General features: G+C 46.5%; 1 protein-coding gene across 2 annotated transcripts in view; it reads left to right on the top strand.

Annotated features, from left to right (window-relative positions):
• Positions 1 to 25,487, top strand: part of LOC119967065 (fibulin-7) — a 68,024-nt gene that overhangs the window by 14,995 nt on the left and 27,542 nt on the right. For both annotated transcript variants that reach the window (XM_038799106.1, XM_038799104.1), the window contains exons 2-3: positions 16,651 to 16,810; positions 24,852 to 25,025. In XM_038799106.1, the coding sequence (XP_038655034.1) occupies positions 16,651 to 16,810; positions 24,852 to 25,025 (334 nt within the window). The remainder of the gene's footprint in view (positions 1 to 16,650; positions 16,811 to 24,851; positions 25,026 to 25,487) is intronic.

Raw genomic sequence — 25,487 nt, 5'->3', positions numbered from 1 at the left:
GCTAGAATACAAGAGCAAGTACTTCTGAGGCTGCATTTGGCTCTGATCAGGCCCCATTTGGAGTATTGTGAGCAGTTTTGGGCCCCGTATCTAAGGAAGGATGTGCTGGTCTTGGATAGGGTCCAGAGGAGGTTCACAAGAATAATCCCTGGAAAGAAGCTTGTCGTATGAGGAATGATTGATGACTCTGAGTCTATTCTCGTTGGAGTTTAGAAGGATGAGGGGGGATCTTATTGAAACTTGCAGGATACTGCGAGGCCTGGATAGAGTGGACATGGAGAGGTTGTTTCAACTTGTAGGAAAAACTAGAACAGAGATGAGGAGGAATGTCTTCAGCCAGAGGATGGCGAACTTGTGGAACATTTTGCCGCAGAAGGCTGTGGAGGCCAAATCACTGTGTCTTTAAGACAGAGCTAGATAGGTTCTTAATGAATAAGGGGATCAGGGGTTATGGGGAGAAGGCAGGAGAATGGGGATGAGAAAATATCAGCCATGATTGAATGGCGGAGCAGACTTTTGTTTTTAAATTTAGAGTACCCAATTATTATTTCCAATTAAGGGGCAATTTAGCATGGCCAATCCACCTATCTTGCACATCTTTTGGGTTGTGGGGGTGAAACCCACGCAAACACAGGGAGAATGTGCAAACTCCACACAGACAGTGACCAGGGCCGGGATTCGAACCCGGGTCCTCAGTGCCGTAGGCAGCAATGCTAACCACTGTGCCACCGTGCTGCCCATGGCGGAGCAGACTTGATGGGCCGAGTGACCTAATTCTGCTCCAATGTCTTATGGTCTTATTCTTTTGTACTGTACTTCGGTACGTGACAATAAATCAATACCAATAAAGTATCCAATTCTGTCCTGGGCCTAAGATTCAGGCTGTTGGCTATTTTACCACAACATCTATAATACAGCACGCAGTTATAGAACAGCACTCAGCTATTGTTCAGAACACAGCTATGGTAGAGAACCCAACGACAATACAGCACACAGCCAGAGTACAGAATGTCAAATTTCCGACATCCAAGTCTTTCTGAATTTAAGTTCTTTGCAATGCATGCGCAATGATCTTCTCCCATCAAGCCACATGTAAAATTTTCAAATTGAATTGCTGCAATAATAAACTCCACAGGCATTCAAATCCTGAAATACTCCATAAACCTCAGTTATGGTCGGTGTATAGAATTGCGCCTGGCACATCAAAATGCTGCAGTGCCAGATCCAAACATAAATTCTAGTTTTCTACAGTTGAATAGTTCTTGTGCTGCACATTGAACTTCCATGAAAAATATCCTCCTGGTTTCTCAAGTCCCTTTTCCTCCACCTGCAGCAAAACAGCATCAACACCCATATCGCTGGCATCAAAAACCATGTCATACTGTTCCATCTGATCAGGTGCTGCGAAAACCGCTCTCAAGCTGTCAAATACAGCCTGACACCCCTGTGTTCATTCAACTTTTCTATTCTTCTTCAACAAACCAGTTAGTGGAGCAACTACACTGCTGAAATGTTTCACAAATTTTCAACAAAATCCACTCATGCCAATAAATCACACAACTTTCCGTTTTGTTATAGGCACCGGGAACACGAGAATAGCTTTTTACTTTTGCATCCCATGGGACCACTTGTCCATATCCAACAGTGTGCCCTAAGTCTGTGACTATGGCATTCACAAATTCAATTTCTGCCAAAATTATAACCAAATTGGCTTCTGTTAGTTGGTCAAATAGTTCCTTCAAATATTGTAGATGTTCTTCCCAGGTCTGACTGAATACCGCAAAGCAATCAATATAGAGTGTACGATTGCTCAGCCCATCAATCACTTTGTTTATTAGTTTCTGAAATGTTGATGTTTCACTTTTCATACCAATGGGCATTTACCGTACATTGATACAAACATCCAGAGCCACAAAAGCTGATGGGTGGGATTCTCCCAACGGGAGTCTAAGTGCCGACGCCGGAGTAAAAACCGGAGTGTTTTACTCCGGCGTCGGTGCCCGTTCTCAGACCCCTATTCTCCTCCCTCCGTGGGGCTAGGAGGGGCGTCGTGGGATTTAGGGGGGGCGGGGCATCGGCGCGGCGTCAGAGACCCGGCGCCGCGTAAAAGACCCGGCGCCTTGGGTCCCGCGCATGCGCAGTTGGGCCGGCGCCAACTAGCGTATGTGCGGTGGGCGCCCTCCCCCAGGCCGACCCGAACAAACATGGCGGATGGATCCAGGCTCGCCGGTGGAAGAAAGGAGACCTGCCGACAGAGAGACCGGCCCGCCGATTGGTGGGTCCCGATCGTGTACCAGGCCACTCCGGAGGCTCCTCCGGGAATGGAGCCCCCCCCCCCCCCCCCCAAACCTTCGCGGCGAGTACCCGCCAGCAGCGACCAGGTGTGGACGGTGCCAGCCGGGACTAGGCCGTTTACGTGCGGCCGCTTGGCCAATCCGGGCCGGAGAATCGCCGCTTGCCATTTGCGGCGATTTTCCGAGCAGCCCGGCGCAATTTGCGCGCTGCTGGTTTCGGGGGGCGGGGGGGCGGCATGGCGCAATTCGCGCGGCGCAACGCCGATTCTCCCACCCAGCGAGGGGGTGGGGGGGGGGGGGGGGGGGGGGGGAGAATACCGCCCGATATTTCGAGTCTGCACTAACTCTCTGAAAGAGCACCCTTACCGAGGCCTATCCCCGTACCACACCTGACCTACATACCTATGTTCACTAATTTGCATATTACGATGGGTGACCTCCAATTATTGTAAGACCTCTTACTGTGCTCACCCCAGTCCAACGCCGGCATCTCCACATCCAATTATTGAGACTGGGCTCCATTATGTCATGTTGAAACATAAATTCAATTTATCTCCAGACTTGAGCCATTTTCACTGGTTTAATCTATACAGGTGTTACCTTATTGAAACTGAATCCCCCACAACAACTTCATGCACAGCCAAAGTTGCCTTTCCTGTCCAATTCCCACAAATTGCTTTGTGTAACTGCAGCAGATTTTGTAAGTGACTTCAGCTGTTACCTGGGGGCCGGTTTAGCTCAGTTGGCTCGACAGCAGGTTTATAATGCAGAGCTAGGCTAACAGCACAGGTTCAATTCCCACACTAGCTGAGGGTATTCATGAAGGCCTTCTCAACCTTGCCCCTTGCCTGAGGTGTGGTGATCCTCAGGTTAAATCACCACCTGCCAGCTCCCCCAACCCCAAAGGGGAAGCAGCTTTTGGTTATCTGAGACTATGGCGGCTTTACTTTATCTGGAAGGGATATTAACATTACATTTAAATTCTTAAGTACTCCTTCATTTTCCAATTTAATCAGAGGGAGGTCAATTTCAGAATCTTTCAGTTCTGTTCCTCCTCTTTACCTCCAGTCAGCACGGTAGCACAGTGGGTAGCATTGTTGCTTCTCAGCACCAGGGTCCCAGGTTTGATTCCTGGCTTGGGTGACTGTCTGTGCGGAGTCTGCACGTTCTCCCCCGTGTCTGCGTGGGTTTCCTCCGGGTGCTCTGGTTTCTTCCCACAAGTCCCGATAGGTAATTTGGACATTCTGAATTCTCCCTCTGTGTACCCAAACAGACGCTGGAATGTGGCGACTAGGGGCTTTTCACAGTAACTTCATTGCAGTGTTAATGTAAGCCTACTTGTGACAATAATAAAGATTATTATTATTTGTTACGAGCACCTCCTTGTGTTTATCCTCCCTGTAAATGTACCGCTTAAACATGTTCACATGGCGCACTCACTTACTCTTTCTCCTATCTGGAGTTTTTACTATATAATTTACGTCATTCAATTTCTTGCCTTCAATTATTCACCGGAGACAAATAATAACACTTTCTCCCCAGCTACAAAACTAGGAGCCTTTGCTCTGTTATCTGCATTTGCCTTTGTTACCTGCTGGGATATCTTTAAATGTTACCTGGCTATTTCACATGCCCTACTTAATCTTTCTCTGAATTTTGTTATTTTGTTTCGGGCAGCACGGTAGCAAAAGTGGATAGCATTGTGGCTTCACAGCGCCTGGGTCCCAGGTTCGATTCCCTGCTGGGACACTGTCTGTGCAGAGTCTGCACGTTCTCCCCGTGTCTGCATGGGTTTCCTCCGGGTGCTCCGGTTTCCTCCCACAGTCCAAAGATGTGCAAGTTAGGTGGATTGGCCATGCTAAATTGCCCTTAGTGTCCAAAAATGTTAGAAGGGGTTAATGGGTTACGGGGATAAGGTGGAAGTGAGGGCTTAAGTGCAGACTCGATGGGCTGAATGGCCTCCTTCTGCACTCTATGTTCTATATAACCCAGGGTAATAGTTTCAGAACTCTGATCCAGTGACTTCTCTTGAATCAGTCTGAGTGGTCTCTGATGAGACCATCAATTCACTAGACACGTGCTTTGCGATATGAACAGTGGTTTTAATCTACTTGCTACAGAGCCAGCCTGTTACACGTTGAACTCTCGATGAACTGGTCGGCTGGCTCTGGGCATTGATATTTATACAGCAGTCCAGGGGGAGGAGCCAAGGGTGGAGCCCTGTACAAACTCCTAAGCATTCCCAGAGCTACTCCCCCTAGTGGTCGGGCAACGCAACTGCGCTTACAATCGAACGGTCTCGTATACATGTCACAGTGTGAATTACAGTTACATTCACCACAGTCTCCTTACTTCGTAACCATACAGTAACTCAAAAGGGTTGAACCAACAAAGAACAAGAATAGAATCTCCAACCCCAATCATCAGGGTACTCTTGACTCTGCGCTCTGGTTTTTAACATTTGATGCCATGTGAATGAGGATAATAAGCTGATGACTGGAATTACTTTATTTCCAGAGTACTCATCATTTCTTTCAATAGCTGCAGCATGAAATTTGATCCCTGATAAAATTGTATTTCTTTTGGAAACCCATATCTTGTAAAGAACTTGGTTAATACATCTACTTTTGTAATGATTTCCCTGAAAGGAAATCTCGGAGGCACATCCACGATTGTCGATAAATGCCGACTCCCACTTTTAATCTTGGGAGGGGTCGTACACAATCAATCAGGACCATGTTAAAGGGTGGAATCGGAATTAAAGGTACAGGTTTAATCACTACTCGACAAGTATGGCATGTTTAACAAAATTTGACTACACATTTATGTGTGGTCCAGCCAATAGAAAAGGGGCAGCACGTTGGACAGTGGTTAGCACTGCTGCCTCACAGTGCCAGGGATCCGGGTTCTATTCTGGCCTTGGGTGACCACCATTTGGGAGTTTGTACGTCCTCCCCGTGTCTGTGTGGGTTTCCTCCGGGCGCTCCGGTTTCCTCCCACAGTCCAGAGATGTGCAGGTTAGGTGGATTGACCCTGATAAATTGCCCCTTAGTGTTACAGGGATGGGGGAAGTTGGATGTGGGAGTGGACATGGGTAGGATGCTCTTTTGGAGGGTTGGTGCAGACTCAATGGGCCGAATGGTCTCCTTCGGCACTGTGGGGTGTCTGATTTCTAAAAACTTTTTTTGTATCTTAGCTTGAGTTTTCCCCATTCCCGAATGTCTTACCATTGGGATTTTGTGGGTTGCTCTTAAAATGTAATTCCAACATCCAGATAGAATTACTACCTGGTGAGCCATAGCCCACTTCTCATCTGCTGAGACAACAGGTGGTCTCTGTTTCCTGATGAGCACAATATCTTTAAGGTAGTAGCACTCTGAATCTGTCTTGTCTCAATTTCAGAATAGTAGGTCTGATCAATCTTTTTCAATTCTGGATCCTTCTGTTTATACCTCCAATAGTTTCGAGAAGCTAAATGCCTCTCATTCTCTCTAACCTTCTCCTCCTGAACAATCTTTTCTAAAATAGACCCAGCCAAATGAGATTCGGATTCCTCCCCGTGTCTTTGAGATTCCTCCTTTTCATAGAATAGAATTTACAGTGCAGAAGGAGGCCGTTTGGCCCAATGAGTCTGCACCGGCTCTTGGAAAGAGCACCCTACCCAAGCCCACACCCCCACCCTATCCCCAGAGCCTATCCCCACAACCCAGTAACCCCACCCAACACTAAGGGCAATTTTGGACACTAAGGGCAATTTAGCATGGCCAATCCACCTAACCTGCACATCTTTGGATTGTGGGAGGAATCCAGAGCACCCGGAGGAAACCCACGCACACACGGGGAGAACGTGCAGACTCCGCACAGTCAGTGACCCAAGCCGGGAATCAAACCTGGGACCCTGGAGCTGTGAAGCAGTTGTGCTAACCACTATGCTACCGTGCTCCTCCTCCGGTCTAAGTTTGTGTGCCTCTGATCTTGTTACCACGCAGTCTGAAAACAACCCAGGATATTCTTTTTGTAAAATCTCCGTTGATTGTATTTCAGTAGTTTCTTTTAACCACTTTAGAGGTAGTTGAGATTTGAGATCCAGCGACTTAAAAATTTTTTTTTAGAGTACCCAATTCATTTTTTCCAAGTAAGGGGCAATTTAGCGTGGCCCATCCACCTAACGTGCACATCTTTTGGGTTGTGGGGGCGAAACCCACGCAGACACGGGGAGAATGTGCAAACTCCACATGGACAGTGACCCAGAGCCAGGATTGAACCTGGGACCTTGGCGCTGTGAGGCAGCAGTGCTAACCACTGCGCCACTGTGCTGCCACGAGGTCCAACAACATCATGTCCAAAAATGAAATGAGTTCCTGAAAAAGGAAGTGTCTCTACTATTCCAACAATTATTTTTGCTGTTTTCAAATTCATTCTGTATAATGAGATAGGTTTAAATTCCCCACATATTCCACTAACAATTTCTCCTGCAATATTCCTTCCTGATGGCATTATCTCAGTACATTAGTGATTGAGCGGCACCGGTATTCTTCAGATTTCCCTTCTATTCCCACAACGAAGGATACACGATCCCTTCACATGTGAAATATTTGACCATATCTGTAATCCGTCCTTCAGAATTTCCTTGTGTAGGTTGAGAGAGAAAACACACTTCGACCTCTCTGCCTAATTCTGTTTTTATCCCTGCCTATCTGTATGAATGCTACTGGTTTATCTCTCACTTGGGGTTTAGAACCAAAGCACTTTTATTTACAGAACCCTTCCGGCTCCCTTTCACCGCAATTGGTTTCCCATTTAACGAGCAGAAATTCAGCCTTGTATGTCCAGCCTTGTTACAGTTATAACAGAATATTATAGAATCATATTATCCCCACAGTGAATAAGCAGGCCATTTGGCCCATCGAGTCTGCACCGAGCCTCTGAAAGAATACCCTAACTAGGCTCCCGTCCTATCCCTGCAACCCCGTAGTCCCATTTAAACTGCACATCCCTGGATACATTGGGGCAATTTAGCATGTCCAATTTGATATACCTTCAATTCACAGAGAGAGCGAGTGAACATAAGGCTTTATTAGTCGTGAACTTGCCTAGCCAGTGTCGGTTGTGCAGATGAGTGCCACCCGCAGGTGGCCGGGTTATATATGGCCCCGGTGAGGGCGGAGCCAGAGGCGGAGCCCATCGGGGTTACAGGACAGTACCTGGAAGCAGCTCGTATCACCACTTCCAGGTCACAGGTTACATTAGGTGGATATAATGGTTGCAGTGTCATGCATTAAGGTGAACACATTCACCACACAATTATAATAATTGTATTATTGTCACAAGTAAGCTTCAATTAAGTTACTATGAAAAGCCCCTAGGCGCCACATTCCAGCGCCTGTTCAGGGAGGCTGGTACGGGAATTGAACCCGCGCTGCTGCCTTGTTCTGCATCACCAGCCAGCTATTTAGCTCACTGCGCTAAACCAACCCCATTCACCTGAACCTACACATCTTTGGACTGCGGGAGGAAACGGGAGCAGCGGGAGGAAATCCACGCAGATGCGGGGAGAACATGCAAACCCCACACAGACAGTGACCCAGAGCCGGAATCGAACCAAGGTCCCTGGCACTGTGAGGCAGCAGTGCTAACCACTGTGCCACCGTGCTGCCCGTATATATTACCGTACCCTACATAGTACCTTTTTTCCTTCACCTTTGCCGTCTGCTTTTTCATCTTTGGTGGACTGACATCCTTCAGTTCACTCCTTATTAGTCGTACTTTTCCCACTGCTGGGGTTTTCTATATCCTTTGCTGATCCCCATATGATCCTTTTCCTACATTCAACTATTTGTGTGAAAGTATCGGCTAAATCAGCAGTTTCTCTGATTTTTTTACTTTGTCCTTTGTCTAAATACATCTTGATTACTTGAATACTATTTCTAAATTATTCCCTAATCATAATTTCCCTTACATTTTTTTAAAGTCTTTTCTAACTTCAGTGATCAAAACCATTGATCCCATACCGACCTCCCCGAACAGGGGCCAGAATGTGGTAATTTGGGGCTTTTCACAGTAACTTCATTGAAGTCTAATTGTGACAATAAGCGATTATTAATATTATTAGAGTTTCTCGCTTGTGAACTCTACGAATGTTTGATTAGATGTCTTTCTAATAGTCCTAAACTTCAATTGATAAGCTTCAGGGACAAGCCCGTTAGCATTCAGCATTTAATAAGCTTTTAACTACTTTGTAGTCTATAAGTTGTTTTTCTCACAAGCTTGCATACACATGCATAACTGCACCTGACAGAATGCTCTGCAACATTATGGTCCAAACATCTTTTGGCCAATTCAACTTCAGCTTTTTCAAATTTGGTGAAAAACCTTTCAACTTCATCCTCTGTAAATTTAAACACTATACAAAGATTCTTAGTTCAATCAAATTCCTCAAAGGAATCAAACTCGCCACCCGAACCATTATCAGGTTCCTCCTCCTCTAACTTTAAGTCAGCACTTAAACCTTACGAAATTCTACTTTTATTTCTACCTGCACTTTACCTGCTAACCCTCTCAGCTGAGCCTCAGTCCAAGGTTTCAGGTACTCCACAGTTACATCTTCCACTCCCGGGAAGGTCTCAGCAACCACTAACACCACCTTGCAGTGCAACCACTTTAATATCCTTTAATACAAAACTCTGAGTTCAATAACCTCCTCGTGCTCTGTTATCACCTGCATGGGACCAACGGGGTGAGAGCAATTAGTCTCCCCGTGAGCCTGGTTGAGAATGAGCTCCCCTCCTGAGGGGCAGGGAGCTAACGGACAGGGATTAGATTTTGATATAAAAGTCAGCGAGATTTGGAACTGACACCGCAGACCACTCTGGGATCTGAAGAGTATTGTACATTTTATCGCTTTGCAATAAAGCTAGTTTCCACTCACCTCTAACTCGTCTGTAGTCACTAAATGCTCAGATCCTTTGGATTCAAAACTTTCAATGCAAACACGGAATTTTGATCTGGCAAAAGCCCCCAAATTTGTTCTGACTGTAGCTGATGTTATTGATGAGCAAGCCAGACCCCAGAGTGAAGTCTGTCTCGTTGATCATAAATCTTGTTTTTTATAATGAAAATGAAGATCTACTGACCCCAAAAGCATAAAATCCCAGTTACATCTTTAGAACTTTAAAAATTAAAAGATTTATTTAAAAGAAAAAAACTTAAGCACACAAGATAAAAGTTACACAGTTAAAACTGTCTTGAAGAAGAACCCCCAAAAACATGCTTTATCAAAAGTGCACAATTAAATTACCCTTTTGGCAACAATCGCTCATCGATTTTAACCATAAAATTCCAATAAATATTATCCAAGTCAAGGAATTGTGGTCACTTTTATGAAGGTACACTTCATGACTTCTGAGACACTGCCACTCTGGGGTGGAATTCCAAAAGGGGATTAGAAACAAACTATTTCCCAAAACAAAGGCTCTCCATACTGGTCCAAAGATGTGCAAGTTAGGCGCATTGGACATGCTAAATTGCCTCTTAATGTCCAAAGATGTGTAAATTAGGTGGAGTTATGGGGTTACGGATATAGGACGGGGATGTGGGCCTATGTAGGGTGCTGTTTCAGAGGGTCAGTGCAGTCTCGATGGGACAAATGGCCTCCTTCTGCACTGTAGGAATTATATGGTTCTATGGTCCTTGCTTAATACTGGCGAGCTGCGTCCAAGTCAAACCTTTCACAACGTCTCAGCATCCCACAGAAAGGAGCAGGTCCTCAGGGATTTCCCCCACAGCCACTCAACTCAGTTAAATATCTCTCTACTTATATTTTTCCCGTTTCATCTCAATTCCATTGTCCTTGAACACATTTTGAATTCAACTTCTCCACATGTAAAATTTTCCATTTTTCCTATTTTGCCTCTACCTTAGGTCGATAAAACTTTATATACCACCCAGTGTTTTGTAATAGAATGGCTGTTTAAGGACATTTTGCCACCCAACCATTATTTTTAGGCTGGCGGGCACCCGGTAACTGAGGGTCTCACTAACGAACTCAGGCAGGATGATGGGGTTGGGTGGGTGGGGGGGGGGGGGGCTGCCTCACCCGGACGGCCCCTTCAGACTGGTGCTGCCCTCCTTTTAGGGAGTGGGAAGCTCCAGCTTTCCATTCCTACCAGCCCTTCCCAGTCAAACTCACGTCTGCGAAATTGTCTAACAGGACTCGACAGGGTAGATGCAGGAAGGATGTTCTCAATGGGGGGGCGGTCCAGAATCAGGGGGTCACAGTCTGAGGATACAGGGTAAACCATTTAGGACTGAGTTGAGGAGAAATTTCTTCACCCAGAGAGTGGTATGCCTGTGTAATTGGGTAGCCCAGAAAGCAATTGAGGCCAAAATATTGTACGTTTTCGAGAAGGAGTTTTATATAGTTCTTGGGGCTAACGCGATCAAAGGATATGGGGGGGAAGCTAGATCAGGTTACTGAGTTAGATGATAAGCCACAATCATAATAAATTGTGAAGCAGGCTCGGAGGGCTGAATGGCCTACTCCTATTATCTACGTTGTTATTATAGTACAGCACACAGCTATAGTACAACACACAGCTATAGTACAACACAGCTATAATACAGCACACAGCTATAGTATAACACACAGCTATAATACAGCACACAGCTATAATACAGCACACAGCTATAGTATAACACACAGCTATAGTACAACACAGCTATAATAGAGCACACAGCTATAGTATAACACACAGCTATAGTATAACACACAGCTATAGTATAACACACAGCTATAGTACAGCACACAGCTATAGTACAGCACACAGCTATAGTACAGCACACAGCTATAGTATAACACACAGCTATAATACGACACACAGGCATAGTACAGCACACAGCTATAGTACAGCACACAGCTATAGTACAGCGCACAGCTATAGTACAGCACACAGCTATAGTACAGCACACAGCTATAATACAACACACAGGCATAGTACGACACACAGCTACAGTGCAGCACACAGCTATAGTACAGCACACAGCTATAGTACAACACACAGCTTTAATAGAGCACACAGCTATAATACAACACACAGGCATTGTACGACACACAGCTATAGTACAGCACACAGGAATAGTACGACACACAGCTATAGTACAACACACAGCTTTAATAGAGCACACAGCTATAGTACAGCACACAGCTATAGCACAGCACACAGCTATAGTACAGCACACAGCTATAGTACAGCACACAGCTAAAGTGCAGCACACAGCTATGGTACAGCACACAGCTATAGTACAGCACACAGCTATAGTACAGCACACAGCTATAATACAGCACACAGCTATAGCACAGCACACAGCTATAATACAGCACACAGCTATAATACAGCACACAGCTATAATACAGCACACAACTATGGTACAGCACACAGCTATAGTGCAGCACACAGCTATAGTGCAGCACACAGCTATAGTACAGCAGCTATAGTACAGCACACAGCAATAGTACAGCACACAGCTATAGTACAGCACACAGCTATAGTACAGCAGCTATAGTACAGCACACAGCTATAGTACAGCACACAGCTATAGTACAGCACACAGCTATAGTACAGCACACAGCTATAGTACAGCACACAGCTATAGTACAGCACACAGCTATAGTACAGCACACAACTATAATACAGCACACAGCTATAATACAGCACACAGCTATAGTACAGCACACAGCTATAGTACAGCAGCTATAGTACAGCACACAGCTATAATACAGCACACAGCTATAGTACAGCACACAGCTATAGTACAGCACACAGCTATAGTACAGCACACAGCTACAGTACAGCACACAGCTATAGTACAGCACACAGCTATAGTACAGCAGCTGTAGTACAGCACACAGCTATAGTACAGCACACAGCTATAGTACAGCACACAGCTATAGTACAGCAGCTATAATACAGCACACAGCTATAGTACAGCACACAGCTATAATACAGCACACAGCGATAGTACAGCACACAGCTATAGTACAGCACACAGCTATAGTACAACACACAGCTATAGTACAACACACAGCTATAATACAGCACACAGCTATAATACAGCACACAGCTATAGTACAACACACATCTATAGTACAACACACAGCTATAGTACAACACACAGCTATAGTACAGCACACAGCTATAGTACAGCAGCTATAATACAGCACACAGCTATAGTACAGCACACAGCTATAGTGCAGCACACAGCTATAATACAGCACACAGCTATAATACAGCACACAGCTATAGGGCAGCACACAGCTATAGTACAGCACACAGCTATAGTACAACACACAGCTATAGTACAGCACACAGCTATAGTACAGCACACAGCTATAATACAGCACACAGCTATAGTACAGCACACAGCTATAGTACAACTCACAGCTATAGTACAACACACAGCTATAGTACAACACACAGCTATAGTCCAGCGCACAGCTATAGTGCAGCACACAGCTATAGTACAGATCCCTGCTCTAATTACCAAAACAACTCTTATCAAAGTAACAAATAACATTACTCTCAGATCAGCTGGCATGGAGGTCAGGAATGTGAGTATACATTAGGAGCTGACGGCTATTGAGTAGACTAACTGTGCTCCTGCTGTCCATGAAAGTTTGGCTGCTTTGCTTCACCCTCAGTCTAACCAATGCACTGGATTGACTAAATTTGGAGCATGTCATATTTATTTGAGCATTATTATGATGGACTTGGATAGGGTGGTTAGGATGGAACTTTTTCCCTTAGTGGTGGGGTCAATAACCAGGGGGCACAGATTTAAGGTGATGGGCCAGAGGTTTAGAGGAGATTTGAGGAAAGACATTTTCACCCAGAGGATGGTGGAATCTGGACCTCACTGCCTGAAAGGGCAGTAAAGGTGGGAAACCACACAACCTTTAAGAAGCATTTAGATGAGCACTTGAAATCCATATAAGGACATAACAACTAGGAGCAGGACTTGGCCATTCAGCCCCTCAAACCTGCTCCGTCATTCAGTACAATCATGGCTGATCTCAGAATCACACAATAACACAGTGCAGAAGAGGACCTTCGGCCAGCCAATCTGCACCGATGCATTAAAGACACCTGACCTGCCAATCCTAATCCCATTTGCCAGCACTTGGCCCATAGCCTCAACTGTTATAACATGCCAAGTGCTCATCCAGGTACAGTTTAAAGGATGTGAGGCATCCCGCCTCTACCACCCTCCCAGGCAGTGCGTTCCAGACCGTCACCACCCTCTGGGTAAAAAGGTTTTCCCTCAAATTCCCCCTAAACTTCCTGCCCCTCACTTTGAACTTGTGTCCCCTCGTAACCGACCCTTCAACTAAGGGGAACAGCTGCTCCCTATCCACCCTGCCCATGTCCCTCATAATCTTGGACACCTCGATCGGGTCACCGCTCAACCTTCTGTGCTCCAGAGAAAACAACCCAAGCCTATCCAACCTCTCTTCATGACTTAAATGTTCCATCCCAGGCAACATTCTGGTGAAATGCCTCCGCACCCCCTCCAGTGCAATTACATCCTTCCTATAATGTGGCGACCAGAACTGCACCCAGTACTCCAGCTGTGGCCTCACCAAAGTTCTATAGAACTCCAACATGACATCCCTGCTTTTGTAATCTGTGCCTCGATTGATAAAGGCTGGGGTCCCATAAGCCTTCTCAACACCCTATTAACCTGCCCATCTGCCTTCAGATATCTATGGACAAATATTCCAAGGTCTCTTTGTTCCTTGGAACTTCCCAGTGTCAGGCCATTCATTGAATACTTCCTTGTCACATTACTCCTTCCAAAGTGTATCACCTCACACTGTTCAGGGTTAAATTCCATCTGCCACTTTTCTGCCTATTTGACAATTCTGTCTATATCTTCCTGTAACTCAAGACACTCAACCTCACTTTTTTTTTTAGTTATAAATTTAGAGTATCCAATTCTTTTTTCCAATTAAGGGGCAATTTAGCGTGGACAATCCACCTACCCTGCACATCTTTTCAGATTGTGGCGGTGAGACCCACACAGACACGGGGAGAATGTGCAAACTCCACACAGACAGTGACCCGGGGCTGGGATCGAACCCGGGCCCTCAGCGCCATGAGGCAGCCGTGGTAACCACTGCACCACCGTGCCGCCCTAACCTCACTGTTAACCACCCGGCCAATTTTTTTGTTCGCAAACTTATTGATCCTACCCCCACATAGGTGTTGAAGTCTATAAATGACAAACAATAGGGGACCCATCACAGATCCCTGTGGTACACCACTGAACACTGACTTCCAGTCACTAAAGAAGCCGTCTGCCATCACCTTCTGTCTCCTACAGCGAAGCCAATTTTGAACGCACCTTATCAAGTTAACCTGTATCTCATGTGCTCTTTCTAAGTCTCCCATGTAGGACTTTGTCAAAGGCTTTGCTGAAATCTGTGTAAACTACATCAACTACACTACCCTCATCTACACACCTGGTTACATGCTCAAAAAATTCAGTCAATTTTGTTGGGCATGACCGCCCTCTGAAAAGCCATTCTGCCTATTCCTGATCAAACCTTGCCTCTCCAAGTGGAGATAGATTCTCTCCTTCATAATTTTCCCAATAGTTTCCCTGCTGACGTGAGACTCAATGGTCTGTAGTTCCCTGGCTTACTTCTACAACCTTTCTTTAATAGTGTGACCACTTTAGCTGCTCTCCAGTCCTCTGGCACCTCCCCCGTGGCCAGAGAGGAATTATAAATTTGTAAGACTTCTTACTGTGCTCACCCCAGTCCAACGCCGGCATCTCCACATCATGACTCCAGACCCACAGCAATGTGGTTGACTCTTAACTGCCCCCTCAAGGGCAATAAGGGGCACAGCCTGTGACGCCATGTCCTATGAATGAATTTTTAAAAATACTATAAGTATATCAATGGAAGAGTAGGGATCAAGGGGGAAATCTGTGGGTGGAGCCAGAGGACATTGGTAAGGTGTTGAATGAATACTTTACATCTGTCATCACAGAGATTGAGGAAGTCGTTATGGATCTCGGGGACAGACTGTCATAGGGAGTGACAAGGTATTGGAGGTGTTGGCAGGCTTAAAAGTGTACAAATTTCCAGGTCAGGATGAATTGTGTACCTGGCTGCTGTGGGAGGTGAGGGAGGAGATTGCAGGAACTCTGACCCAAATTTATAATTCCTCTCTGGCCACGAGGGAGGTGCCAGAGGACTGGGGAGCAGCTAATGTGGTCCCACTATTTAAGAAAGGTTGTAGAAGTAAGAACAGTATTCCGTTCTGTTCAGTATGACGTTGGCCCTTCCTTTGTCTGCTGGTTTGATGACGATGTTGCGGTTGGTCTTGAGAGCGTGGATGGCGTTGCGTTGTGCTTGGGTGACGTTCGGGGCTGTCTTGTGTGAATGCAACTGATGAATCTGGCATTGACGCGACTCATGACGGCTTGAGCATACGTGTCGAGTCTAGGGCAGTGGCCTTCCGGAGGCGTCCAATTCGACTCTTTCCTCTTCGGTTGCCGCACCACAGATCTCTTGGTCTACTGTTTTGGTTCTTTGGTTGTCTCATTGGGTTCTCTGTCGGCCTCTTGAGGTCTGTGGAAGGACTTTCTGTACCCCACTAATGCCTTCATTGATTTGTTCCCTTAGTACTTGCTAAAAGGCTCTCTTTTCCTTCTCATCATATCTTGAATGTCTCTGGTCATCCCTGGTTCTCTGGACTTGTTAATCCTTCTTATTACCCAAGAGGAAACATGTTGGGCCTGTACCCCTCCTATTTCCTTTTTGAATGCCCCCCACTGCTCTTCTGTAGATTTCTACACAAGTAACTCTTGGCCAGATCCTGCCTTATTCTACTAAAATCCACTCTCCCCCAATCCAAAACCTTTTGCTTTGCAACTTGTCTCCCTTTGGCCTCAATTACACCATCCTGACAATTGTCCATAACCCTTCAACCCATTACTAATTAAACATCTGTCCATCTCCTCCTTAAATTAACTCATGTCCTGGCATCCACCACACTCTGGGATAGTGAATTCCACAGATTCACGACCCTTTGAGAGAAGGCTACAGACCACGTGCTTGACAATGGGATGAGAGTAAATAAGTGTTTGATGGCCGGCACTGGCACGATGGGCCAAAGAGCCTCTTTCCGTGCTGTAAAAACCCTATGATTCTATCACTCTATGTGTCGTCCAAAATACTTCCAGGCTTTTAGCTTCATTACCCTTGATAACAACCCAATGAATTTGGCCACACTCCTGAACAGCTGATATCAGAACTAATCCCCAATTTACTCCTCTTTTCATTGTGTAGGGTTGCCTGAACAGACAGAAAGTTCTAACTGCCATCCGACAAATGCAACAGTTCCTAAAAGGGCAAGAAAACCGTTTTACTGATGGAATCCGTAACATGAAAGCCAAGCTATCAGCCTTGCAGATATCCGTTACCAAACTGACAGCAGACCAACCCTCAGGTACGTTACCATCAGTCTCAGACATCAAGAGGCCCCCATTTCTCCAATCACTTCAGCTCAGTTGGCTGGACAGCTGGTTTGTGATGCAGATCAAGGCCAACGCCATGGGTTCGCTTCCCGTACCGGCTGTAGATATTCATGCAGGCTTTGTCTTCTCAACCTTGCCCCTCGCCTGAGGGGTGGTGATCCTCAGGTAAAATCACCACCAGTCAGCTCTCCCCCCTCAAAGGGGAAAGCAGCCCATGGTCATGTCGGACAGTGGCGACTTTATTTTTTAGATGGCGAGGCACTAATAGAAATACTTTTAAAATCTTTTAAATATCAAAAGTTCAGAAAAAAACTGACTACTGCACAACAGTGAATCTAGTAAATGATTCTGTATCGTATTTAAAAGTCATTTTCTGTCTTTTAAGATCTGGTTACACAGGAGTGGTGACTTTGCACTGTGATTTTTTGTGTGTGTTCATCATTGCCACTCATAAATATCAAAGAATATTTCTTAATGTAAGGGGAAAAACACAAATATCTCCGAAAACACTGCCCCATTGTGCTGGTACATGGAAGAATTTTTTTATGTTAGTGATTATGCCAATGGGTTTGAGCCAGAATTTACACACGAGCCTCATACCGGAAACGTGTGCAATTTTCAGCTCAATTTGTGCTGGATTGTCCATGGCAAGCAAAACAGAAACTCTCCTGCAATGTGCAAAAATGTAAGGATTGCCAAACCTCTGAGATTGGCCTGAAGCCTCCAGGAACTGGAGATCAATGGTTAGCACTGCTTCCTCACAGCACCAGAGTCCCGGGTTCAATCCCGGTCTCTGTCTGTGTGGAGAATACACATTCTCCCCGTGTCTGCGTAGGTTTCCACCGGGTGCATTGGCTACCTCCCACAGTCCAAATATGTGCAGCTCAGGTGGATTGACCGTACTAAATTGCCCTTTAGTGTCCAGGTTCGGGTTACGGGGATAGGGTGGGGTGGACTGGGGAGTGTAATAGAGTGCTCATTCGAAGGGTCGGTGCAGACTTGATGGGCCGAATGGCCTTCTCCTGCACTGTGGGGATTCTATGATTTCAGAGCATTGATGTGTGCAACCATGGAGGAAGAATATCACAGGGATATTAAAAAAGATTGTGTTTTGTTTTGTTGGTCACTTTTTTTACTAGATAAAAACTATTTAAAATGAAGTGGTTGAGGAGGATGGGGGTGATTTGGGAGGGGGGGGGGGTTGGCACCCGGGTGAGGAGAGTGAACTGGCTCCCCTTCTTTATTCAACCCCTCGGTTAGTTGCAACAAGGTTAATTTAAAAAGGATCCTTTGCCTTCGAGATACCTTTCCCCAGCCCACGTGTGGTTAGGTTTTAAAAGGTGCCAATTTTTTAAAAAAAGAACAAGGTTATTGGTTAATAAAACGTGAGAAAAAATAATAATAAAATTCAACATACACATGCACACAGATTAGAAATGAGAGGTGAATTCAAAATTAACGTTAAAGAAGGTTAAGTTAAGTTAAAGTCTGTGCAAAGTCTGCATGTTCTCCCCGTGTCTGCGTGGGTTTCCACCGGGTGCTCCGGTTTCCTCCCACAGTCCAAAGATCTGCAGGTTAGGTGGATTGGCCATGCTAAAATTGCCCTTGGGTTAGGTGGGGTTACTGGTTTACAGGGATAGGGTGAAGGTGTGGACTTAAATGGGGTGCTCTTTCCAAGAGCCGGTGCAGACCCGTTGGCCGAATGGCATCCTTCTGCACTGTAACTTCTATGAAGATATACAAATCAGTCTTTGACTTGTCTCTGAGCAATAGCTGGTGAAACATTGTGGCCATTAAGTTGGGTGATTCTATTGGAGCTGGCTTTAGCAGATAAGCAGTTGGTGTGGAGATGCTTGGTTCTGCAGGTAGGTTAACTGAATAGAACATAGAACAGTACAGCACAGAACAGGCCCCTCGGCCCTCAATGTCGTGCCGAGCAACGATCACCCCACCCAAACCCACGTAACCCGTATACCTGTAACCCAACAATCCCCCCATTAACCTTACACTACGGGCAATTTAGCATGGCCAATCCACCTAACCCGCACATCTTTGGACTGTGGGAGTTGCCCTGTTTCTTTTTAATCTGCGGCTTTGCTGACTTGTGACTTGCCTCCAGCAATTAGGGATCTTTTTCTACCAGCAAGTGCAGGAGTGCCCAGTGGATGCTCTTCAACTGTTACCTTCACCGCACACCCTAGCACAGTAGAACTAGAACATCAGACTAGTACACATGGACCAGGGTTGCAGTTGTTTTTTTAACCCCCTTGTGCATTCCTGGTACTGCTTTCTTTCAGCTCACATCATGCCCGCGTCTGGGTGATAGCCACAGGAGATAGTTTCTGCTGAGATGGTAATCAGCCCCCATTTTCAAGGCAGCCACAGGCGATTACACTTCAGCTTTTCCATTGCTTTGAAGTGTCTCTGTCAGAAAAAGGGTGCAAAATTCTATTCTCTCTGGACGAGTTGGTCAAGGGTAATCCATATCGGAATTTTCTAGAAAGGGATTACTTGTTTTAGCTAGTTTTTTCTTGTATGTCATTTTTATACAAATATGTCTTACTTTAGAGCTCATCAAGTCCATAAGTAATTTGGAGCAATGATCTCTTGTCATGACATTGACAATCAAATTGACAGTCATCCAATTGGGTAATGAGTTTTATCATAGATCATAGAATTTACAGTGCAGAAGGAGGCCATTCAGCCCATCGAGTCTGCACCGGCTCTTGGAAAGAGCACCCTATCCAAGGTCAACACCTCCACCCTATAATCCAGTAACCCCACCCAACACTAAAGGCACTTTTGGACACTAAGGGCAATTTATCATGGCCAATCCACCTAACCTGCACATCTTTGGACTGTGGGAGGAAACCGGAGCACCCGGAGGAAACCCACGCACACACGGGAGGGATGTGCAGACTCCGCACAGACAGTGACCCAAGCCGGAATCGAACCTGGGACCCTGGAGCTGTGAAGCTATTGTGCTATCCACAATGCTACCGTGCTGCCGTGTTTTCCAATTGGTGCAGGGAGGCAATATGTCACAAGGATGGATGTGGCTGGCTGATGGCAGGAGTGTGAGGGCAAGTCATGTGATGAAAGCTCCAAGAATACATTTAATCACAGTTGGCAACCCTATCTTGTGTGGAATTTGACCCCCCCAATCAGTTGAGTCACTGTAGAAGCAGCGGGCTGCTGTGATTCAGGACAATTGTAGGTTTCTCTGGAACCTGGACGAGTTAGTTAGATTGAAAAAGCTTCCCTCTCTTTTTTTTAATTTAAAAAATATATTTTTTTATTCTCCTCCTTTTTCACAATTTTTCTCCCGAATTTACACCCAACAACAATCAATAACCAACAACAAATCTCTCAAACCCCATAACAGTAACAACGATCCCATCCTCCCACCATGCCCAGACATCAGCCCGCATGTTAACATAAACAAATGACAAAGAAAAAAAGGAATCAGGGATTACCCATAGCCATCTTTAACATACATAGCCCCCCTCCCCCCCCCAACCCACCCACCCTTCCACCCCCCCCCCAACTAATGTTCAATGTTATCCAGTTCTTGAAAGTGCAGAATGAATAATGCCCATGAATTGTAGAACCCCTCCATCCTTCCCCTCAGTTCCAACTTAACCTTCTCAAGGGTCAAGTATTCCAACAGGTCCCCCTGCCCCGCCAGGGCGCAGGGTGGAGAGGCTGCTCTCCAACCCAGCAGGATCCGCCTTCGGGCGATCAATGAGGCGAAGGCTACAGTATCTGCCTCCGCACCCGTTTCCAACCCTGGCTGGTCCGACAGCCCGAATATGGCCTCCCGGGGACCCGGGTCCAGCTTCACATTCACCACCTTGGAAATTACCCTAAAAACCTCCTTCCAGTACTCCCCAAGCTTTGGACAGGACCAAAACATATGAACGTGATTAGCCCCCCCCCAACAACGCTCACACATATCTGGTTGTGTGTGGTTTAGCACACTGGGCTAAATCGCTGGCTTTTAAAGCAGAACAAGCAGGCCAGCAGCACGGTTCAATTCCTGCACCAGCCTCCCCGAACAGGCGCCAGAATGTGGCGACTAGGGGCTTTTCACAGTAACTTCATTTGAAGCCTACTTGTGACAATAAGCGATTTTCATTTCATCTTCTACCCCTTCAAAGAATCGGCTCATCCTCGCCCTCGTGAGGTGCGCCCTGTACACCACCTTCAGCTGCATCAGCCCCAACCTCGCACATGAGGTGGAGGCATTCACTCTCCGGGGCACCTCACACCAGACCCCCTCCTCTATATCCTCTCCCAACTCTTCCTCCCACTTCACTTTGATCCCCTCCAGTGGTGCCTTAGCCTTTTCCAACATCGCTCCGTTTACCGCTGACACTGTCCCCTTCTCCAGTCCCCTTGCCACCAGCACCTCCTCCAACAACGTGGAGGCCGGTTCCTCCGGGAAGCTCTGTATCTCCTTCCTGGCAAAGTCCCGAACCTGCATATACCTAAACACTTCTCCCTGCTCCAGCCCATACTTCGCTTCCAGCTACCTCAATCCTGCAAAATCGATTCCGAAGAAACAAATCTTTTAGGGTCTTAATCCTCTTCTCTTCCCATTTCTGAAAGCTTCCATCCCACCTCCCTGGCTCAAATCTATGGTTCTCCCGGATCGACATTTCCCTCGGCCCTGTCCCCAACACGAAGTGTTGGCGAAACTGCCTCCAGATTTTCCATGAAGCTATTACTACCGGACTCCCTGAGTATTTCCCCGGAACTATCGGGAGCGGGGCCATTGCTAGTGCCTGCACGAACTCTCCTCGATTCTGACCCACTGGGAATCAACCCCTCAGACCCAGCCCCGCACCTTCTCCACATTCGCCGCCCAGTAGTAGTACATCAGGTCCGGGAGACCCAAACCCCCTGCCTGCCTTCCCCTCTGTAGCAGCACCTTCCTCACTCTGGCCATCTTCCCTCCCCATATAAACGAGGTAATCCTTCCCTCAATCTCCCTGAAAAAAGACTTTGGCAGGAAAATGGTAGGCATTGAAAAAGAAACAGAAATCGCAGCAACCCATTCATTTTAACCGCCTCTACCCAACCCGCCAGTGACCGAGGGAGACCATCCCACCTCGCCAGGTCAGCTTTCACTCTCCCCACCAAACTAGTGATGTTGTATCTGCGAAGCCTTCCCCGCTCCCGGGCCACCTGCACCCCCAAATACCTAAAGTGGGTCCCTGCCCTACGGAATGGCAGCCCCCCCACCCCTGCTCCCACCCCCGGCCGAGACATCACAATATACTCACTCTTGTCCAAGTTCAGCTTGTACCCCGAGAAAGACCCAAATACATGCAGCAACTCCAATATTCCTCCTATCGACACACTCGGCTCTGACACTTACAGCAGCAAGTCGTCGGCATACAAGGACACCCTATGCTGTACTCCCCCCCCCCCCCCCCCCCCCCCCCCCCTCACTATTCCTTTCCATGCTCCCGAACTTCCCGAACTCTCCTATCTGGCTGCATCACAGCCTGGTACGGCAACTGCTCGGCCCAGGACCGCAAGAAACTACAGAGTTGTGAACATAGCCAGTCCATCACACAAACCTGCCTCCCACCCATTGACTCCATCTACACCTCCCGCTGCCTGGGGAAAGCGGGCAGCATAATCAAAGATCCCTCCCACCCGGCTTACTCACTCTTCCAACTTTTTCCATCGGGCAGGAGATACAGAAGTCTGAGAACACGCACGAACAGACTCAAAAACAGCTTCTTCCCCACTGTCACCAGACTCCTAAATGACTCTCTTATGGACTGACCTCATTAACACTACACCCTGTATGCTTCATCCGATGCCAATGCTTATGTAGTTACATTGTGTATCTTGTGTTGCCCTATTATGTATTTTCTTTTCTTCCCTTTTCTTCCCATGTACTTAATGATCTGTTGAGCTGCTCGCAGAAAAATACTTTTCACTGTACCTCGGTACCCGTGACAATAAACAAATCCAAATCGGGCATTGTCAACATGGAATTATGAATGGAAATTCATGTTTGACAAACCTGTTGGAGGTTTTTGAGGGTATAACCAACAGAATTGATAAAAGGGAGATGGTGGACGCAGTTTACTTGGATTTTCAGATGGCTTTTGACAAAGTCCCCCACAGGAGGTTTATTAGCAAAATTATAGCATACAACATAGGGGTAACATACTGGCATGGATCAAGGATTGGCTAAGGGGCGGAAAAACAAGAGTAGGAATAAATATGTCAGTCTTGCGTTGGCAGGCTGTAGCTTGTGGGGTACCACAAGAATCAGTATTCCAGCCCCAGCTGTTCACAATATATATCAATGATTTGGACGTGAGGACCAAAGCTAGGTGGGAATGTGTGTTGTGAGGAAGATGTAAAGCAAGAACATAGAACATACAGTGCAGAAGGAGGCCATTAGGCCCATCGAGTCTGCACCGACCCACTTAACACAGAACACAGAACAGTACAGCACAGAACAGGCCCTTCAGCCCTCGATGTTGTGCCGAGCAATGATCACCCTACTCAAACCCACATATCCACCCTATACCCGTAACCCAACAACCCCCCCCCCCTTAACCTTACCTTTTAGGACACTACGGGCAATTTAGCATGGCCAATCCACCTAACCTGTACATCTTTGGACTGTGGGAGGAAACCGGAGCACCCGGAGGAAACCCACACAGACACGGGGAGAACGTGCAGACTCCGCACAGTGACCCAGCGGGAAATTGAACCTGGGACCCTGGCGCTGTGAAGCCACAGTGCTATCCACTTGTGCTACCGTGCTGCCCTTGGATGGAACATGGCAGATGGAAAAATATGACGTTCTCCACTTTGGTAGGAGGAACAGATGCGCAGATTATTTTTTAAAGGGTGAGACATTAGACAGTAAAATGAAAAATGAAAATCGATTATTGTCACGAGTAGGCTTCAATGAAGGTACTGTCAAAAAGCCCCTAGTCGCCACATTCCGGCGCCTGTTCGGGGAGGCTGTTCCGGGAATCGAACCGTGCTGCTGGCCTGCCTTGGTCTGCTTTCAAAGCCAGCGATTTAGCCCAGTGTGCTAAACAGCCCCTGTTTACCCAGGGACCTGGGTGTCTTTGATCATAAGTCACTGAAAGCTAATATGCATGTGCAGCAAGTAATTTGAAGAATTTGAGTATAGGAGAAAGAAAGTCTTGGTTCAATTGTATAGCACCTTGGTTAGAGTGCACCTGGCGTAGTGTGTGCAGTTTTGGCTCCCTTACATCAGGAAGGATATTGTTGTCATTGATGGAATGCAACAAAGGGTCACCAGACTTGTTCCTGGGATGGTGAGACAATCTCGTGAAGAGGAATTGGGGGAAATGGGCCGGTATTCTCCAGAATTTCAAAGAATGAGAAAAAATCTCAAGGAAACTACACAATAGGAATAGACAGGGTCGATGCAGGTGAGATGTTTCTCCTGGTCGGGGAGGCAAAAACCAGCGTAGACAATTTCAAAATGAGGACCGAGATGAGGAGAATTATTTTTTATAATAATAATAATCGCTTATTGTCACCAGTAGGCTTCAATGAAGTTACTGTGAAAAGCCCCTAGTCGCCTCATTCCGGCCCCACATTCGGGGAGGCCGGTACGGGAATTGAACCCACGCTGCTGGCATTGTTCTGCATTACAAGCCAGCTGTTTAGCCCACTGTGCTAAACCAGCCCCAATTTATCATGGCCAATCCACCTAACCTGCACATCTTTGGACTGTGGGAGGAAACCGGAGCACCCGGAGGAAACCCACGCAGACACGGGGAGAACGTGCAGACTCCGCACAGTGACCCAAGCCGGGAATCGAACCTGGAAACGTTTTGCATATATTTATGATTCTGGATTATGATAAGTACAGAACTTACTTTGAATGCTTAAAAAGGTTGTGAATCAAACTAATCCCTTAATTTAAGCAGGTATTCCTGATGTGACTTGCATCGGCTCAGCTGAGAATTTCTTCTCTCTCTCTCCGTTTTGTTATAGTGACATTGTGCCCTGTGCTGGAGGCTCCGAAGCACGGCAAGAAATTCGGCTCCAGGTACAGAATGGATCATGAAGTGCACTTTGTCTGCCAGCCTGGCTATCAGCTGATTGGCTCCAGCACCAGAGTGTGCCAGCCCAGTGGGCGTTGGACTGGGGAGACTGCTAATTGTACAGGTACTCCAGTTTAAAGTTTCACAATTTCACTTTGGGGTGAGCAATTTGGTGGCATAGTGGTAATATCATTGGACTAGTAATCTAATGCTCTGGGTTCAAATATCACCAGGGCAACTGGTGGAATTTAAACTCAAATATTAAATCTGAAATTATAAACTTGCCTCATTAATGGTGACCATGGCCGCTATCATCAATTGTCACAAAAACCCATGTTCTTTCAGGAAGGAAATTTGCCATCTTTACTCAGTCTGGCCTACATGTCACTCCAGGCCCACACACAGCAATAATAATGATAATCTTTATTAGTGTCACAAATAGGCTTATATTAACACTGTAATAGGGCGGCATGGTGGCGGAGTGGTTGGCACTGCAGCCTCACAGCACCGAGGACCCGGGTTCGATCCCGGCCCCGGCTCACTGTCCGTGTGGAGTTTGCACATTCTCCCCGTGTCTGCGGGGGTC

This window comes from Scyliorhinus canicula, chromosome 6 (assembly GCF_902713615.1).
Source record: "Scyliorhinus canicula chromosome 6, sScyCan1.1, whole genome shotgun sequence".
Taxonomy (NCBI): domain Eukaryota; kingdom Metazoa; phylum Chordata; class Chondrichthyes; order Carcharhiniformes; family Scyliorhinidae; genus Scyliorhinus; species Scyliorhinus canicula.
This window is presented reverse-complemented; position numbering and strand designations above follow the sequence as displayed.